Here is a 4,868-nt window from a genome sequence, read left to right on the forward strand (position 1 = left end):
TCCCCAACACTGTTTACAAAAGAGAAATGGGGCTCAGAGAGGTTTTGCAACTTGCCTGAGATCACACAGCAAGGGAGTCACCAGATGGGATCTGAACCCAGGCTGACCTGTGCCAATGATACCCACTGACGTTGAGTCAGATCCAATTCATAGCAACCTTTCCTTGGATTTTCGAGGCAGTATCACTACGGAAGTAGACTGCCTAACCTTCCTTCCGAGGAGTGGCAGGTGGGTTTGAACTGCCAGCCTTCTGGTTAGCAGTCAAATGCCTTAGGCAGTATGCCACCAGATGGTGATCCAAAAACCAAAACCAAACCCGTCATGGATTTGATTTCGACTCATAGTGATCCCCATTGGGTTTCCAAGGCAGTAAGTCTTTATGGAAGTAGATTGCCTAGTCTTCCCTCCATGGAGTGACTAGTGGGTTTGATTCACTAACCTCCTGGTTAGCAGTCAAATGCCTTAGGCACTGTGCCACCAGAGCTCTTAAAGATGCTGGTAAGTACCTCTGCCTACCTCCCGCACAGCCCCACTGGGTGTTGAACCTGAGTGAGCCCAGGAGACAGAAGGCTTTGAGAGGAAGAGTGGAGCTGGCAGTCAGTGCCTCTGGAACTTAGTCCTACCACCCCATCCACAGCCTCAGGGTCACATCAGCAAGATGGTGGCAAGGGGTTGGTCTAGGCTCTGGACTCAGATGACCTTCATTTTCAGCTGCCCTGCCTTGGACAGGTGACCTAGCCTCTCCCAACCTTAGTTCAGTGACCACACCTACTTCCTAGTAGTGCTGGGAGGAAGCCATGAGGCAGTCAGTGTGGGACTCCAGGGCAATGCCTACACAGGGTCACCACAACTCCCTAAGGCTTCTTGTGATCATCGTGGCTGTTGCTGCAAGAGGCAGCGACGGGTGCGCCAGAGCGCCTGGATTCTGGGGCCGGGCTGCCTGGACTTGAACCCTGGCTCGGCCACTTATTAGCTCGTGACCTGGGGCAAGTCTCTCTGTGCCTCAGTTCCCTCTTCCATAAAGCAGAAATAATAATCATGCCTACTTTGCAGGGTTGTTCTGAGATTTAAATAAATTCATGTTCTGGTAGTGCCTAAGGCATTTGACTCTAACTAGAAGGCTGGCGGTTCAAACCCACCAGCCACTCCTCGGAAGGAAGATTGGGCAATCTACTTCTGTAGAGATACCGCCTTGGCAACCCAAGGAGGGGTCGCTTTGAGTAGGAATCCACTCGAGGACAGTGAGTTTGGGTTTTATATATATATCAAATATATTTGGAACAGGGAATGAGTGTCACAGTCCTCCGCACCAGATTCATATAATTACAGTTGTTGTTATTATTACCTCAATGGATGGTATTAGTGCTCTGGCTCCGACGGTGGGGCAGTCAAGGCAGTTTTGCCGACTCATCTTGGCTCCGCAGGTCCCGCCGCCGACCCCCCTCCCGCAGGCTTGAGTCACCCCGGACTGTGCGTCACCCGCGCCCCTTCCGCCCCACGACCTGCAAACTCACCCTGAGTCAGCCCGCCCGGGCGCTTCCACTCCCGAGAGGCCGCATGGCGAAGGGGAAGCGGTGGGGCGCCCCCCGGCGGAGAGCTGGCGCCCGGCGCCGGGTCTATTAACTTCCCCGGAGCAGAAAGAGTGCCGCGAGGAGAACAGGGCGGGTGGGGCCCGGCCACTGCAGTGAGGCAAGGTGGGGAGAGGAGAAGACGCGCTCCCTCTGAACCCCCGCTGCCCGCGTGGAATGGTACAGCCCGGCCGGAGTTAACGTCCCGAGGAGGAGACGCATCCCGCAGCGACAGCAACGGCGACGCTATGGGGCTGCGTGCTGGGGGAGCGTTGGGTAGGGCCGGGGCCGACAGGGGGGCGCCAGAGGGACCCGGGACGAGTGGCGGCGCTCAGGGCGGTAGCATCCATTCGGGCTGCATCACAGCGGTACACAATGTGCCGCTGAACGTGCTCATCCGGCCGCTGCCGTCTGTGCTGGACCCCGCTAAGGTGCAGAGCCTCGTGGCCACGATCCAGGTGAGGCCCCGGGGAGACCGACAGGGAAGGCTCTGGGGAAGGGTGGTCTGGCTGCGCACCGGATGAGACTGTTTCCACACTGCCCAGCTCAGCATTTACTGTGTGACCTTGAGCAGGTGGCTGGGCCTCTCTGGGCCTCTGGTGCCACACGAGCCAGACAGGGCGTGGAGTAGATAATTTAAAATGATACTTATAAAAGTAGCGCTTGCAATGGCGCAGGAACTGTGTTAAATGCTTTAGTTTCTTTTCTTAACCAAGAAACCAAATCCCCTCCCATCAAGTCAGCTCCAACTCACAGTCACTCCCATGGGGTTTCCAAGGCTGTAAATTCTCCCACGGAACAGCTGGTGGGTTCGAACCACCGACCTTTTAGTTAGCAGCCCAATGCCTTAACCACAGAGCCACCAGAACTCCTTGGGCAGATGCTACTACTGGGCCAATTTTACAGAGGACAAAATTGAGACACGAGAGGGTTAAGTAGTCTGTTCAAGGTACTTAAAAAGAAACAGAGCAGGAATTCACACCAGGCAGCCTGGTCCCAGGGCCCAGCTGTGTGACCACCACACTCTCAGTTGGTGTTTGGTCCCTTCTGTCTGTGACAGCCAGTAGCAGTGGGACTAGACATATCATGTCTGCCCAAAGGGCCTCAACTGAACTGGCACTGAGCCAGGAGAAAGGCCAGCCCCTCCCTGAGAGGGGATATTTAGGAATGCCTGGCAGGAACCTCAGATCAGGGGGAAACCATGAGACAGGTTAGGCCACCAGGCCCCTTCCTCAAGGCCCTTCCCACTGCCACTGAGTTCATTCTGACTCATAGCGACGCCCATTGGGTTTCCAAGGGGGTAAACATTGAAGGAAGGAGATTGCTCATCTTCCTTCCATGGAGTGGCTGGTGGGTTTGAACCACCAGCCTTCTGGTTAGCAGTCAAATGCCTTTGGCACTGCACCACCAGAGCTCCTTCCAAGACCCTTAGAAGGTGACTAAGTGAAACCCCTCTACAGCCAGCCTGGAAGTCTTTCAGTCCTAGAATTTGCACTTACTGTTCCCTCTGGAAAAAGCCCTTGTGCCATAGTAGTTAGGCAACTCAGCTGCGAACCAGAAGGTCACTGGTTTGAACCCACCAGCCACTTCCTGGGAGAAAGATGTAGCAGTCTGCTACTGTAAAGATTACAGTAGAAACTCTATGGGGCAATCCTTCTCTGTTCTCTAGGGTCACTATGAGTCAGAATCGGCTCAGTGGCATTGGATTTGGTTTTGGGTTTAGAGTTCCCTCTGAAGAACCACTTCCCTGGAAATGCACAGGGTGCTTATTCCGTTCAGGTGTTACGCATTCTCCACTTAGCCTGAAGTTTGTTTTCTCATAGCATTCATGCCCACCTGAGATTATATTATACATTTATTTATTCGTGTTTTATTATTTGTCTCCCCCACTCATGTTTCATCAACACCTAGCATAGTGCCTAGCTGTGGCAGGGACGAATGTATGGACATCCCCCGCATGCTCTCTCCCACCACAGTCCCATCTCTTCTTTATTGTTTGTAACTCCTCCTCTGTCTTCCTGTGTCAGTATCAGGGCCTTCCCTGACCCCTAGTGTTAACCCACTTCCTGTGCTTCCTGTGCCCAACCCCCTTCCCCCCCCACACACACACAGTCACCAGTGTACCTCTGATCCCACTGGGTCTTAATGTCCTGTTTAGACACCTGCCTTCTACACTAGAACCATGTGCTCCTTGAAGGCACGAGCCAGGTCTGTGTCTGCTTCTAAAAAAAACCAAACTCATTGCTATCGAGTCGAGTCTGACTTGTAGCGACCCCCATTGGGTTTCCAAGGCTGTAAATCTTTACGGAAGTAGATGCCCCCATCATCCCTCCTTGGAGTGGCTGGTGGGTTGGAACCACCAACCTTCTGGTTAGTAGTCATATGCCTTAGTAGGCACTACTGAACAAATCAGCATCACACTGAGTGGCCTAAAACAAGTTTTATTATCCTACAGTTATGTGGCTCAGAAGTCCAAAATAAGTCTCATGGCTAACATCAGCTCATCACCAAGGCTACAGTCCTTCCAGAGGTTCTAGGGGAGAATCCATGCGCTTACTTTTTCCCACTTCTAGAGGCCACCTGCATTCCTTGACTCATGGCTGTCCCTCCATGTTCAAAGCCACCAGGTTGAGCCATTCTTACTTCCCATCACTCTGCCCTCCTCTGCCGCCTCCCCCTTTTGCTTTGAAGGAGCCATGCTTTTGAAAGATGACACTGAGCCCACCCGGCCTTCAGGATAATCTCCCCATCTCAAGGTCCTTAATCACGACTACAGAATCCCTTTTGCCATGTAAGGTAACGTGTTCAAAAGTTCCCAGGATTAGGACACAGACATCTGTGGGCCCATTTACTCTGCCTGCCCACATCGTGTCCCCAGCACACAGCACAGGCTTAGCCTGGCACTGAGAAGGAGCCCAACCATGCCAGCTGCCCCTTGTTAGTGCACCACTATAGGACAGCTACTGCCATCAGCAGCCCTATAAAACCAAAAAACTCACTGCCCTCAAGTGGAATCCAACTCATTGTGACCCCCATTGGGTTTCCAAGGCAGTCGATCTTTAAGGAAGTAGATTGCCTCATCTTCCTTCCGTGAAGTGGCTAGTGGGTTTGACCCACCAAGTTTCTGGTTAGCAGTCAGATGCCTTAGTCACCGCACCACCAGAGCTCCTTCACAGCCCTATGAGATGTTTGATTCCCATCTTACAGATGAGGACAAGTGATGCTTAAGAGAGGCCAGGTTGCCATGAGACCAGAAGAACTAGATGGTGCCCCGCTACCACTGCCATCCACTTGGAAGGG

At 53.0% G+C, this 4,868-nt stretch overlaps 1 protein-coding gene across 1 annotated transcript in view; it reads left to right on the top strand.

Annotated features, from left to right (window-relative positions):
• The first annotated feature begins 1,816 nt into the window (after positions 1 to 1,816).
• SRXN1 (sulfiredoxin 1) overlaps positions 1,817 to 4,868 on the top strand; it is a 5,926-nt gene continuing 2,874 nt past the window's right edge. The window contains exon 1 of the mRNA XM_007934508.2: positions 1,817 to 2,026. Coding sequence (XP_007932699.2) covers positions 1,817 to 2,026 — 210 coding nt within the window. The remainder of the gene's footprint in view (positions 2,027 to 4,868) is intronic.

The sequence above is a fragment of the Orycteropus afer genome, unplaced genomic scaffold (assembly GCF_000298275.1).
Source record: "Orycteropus afer afer isolate SDZICR_OR568_19922 unplaced genomic scaffold, OryAfe1.0 scaffold00020, whole genome shotgun sequence".
NCBI classification, from domain to species: Eukaryota; Metazoa; Chordata; class Mammalia; order Tubulidentata; family Orycteropodidae; genus Orycteropus; species Orycteropus afer.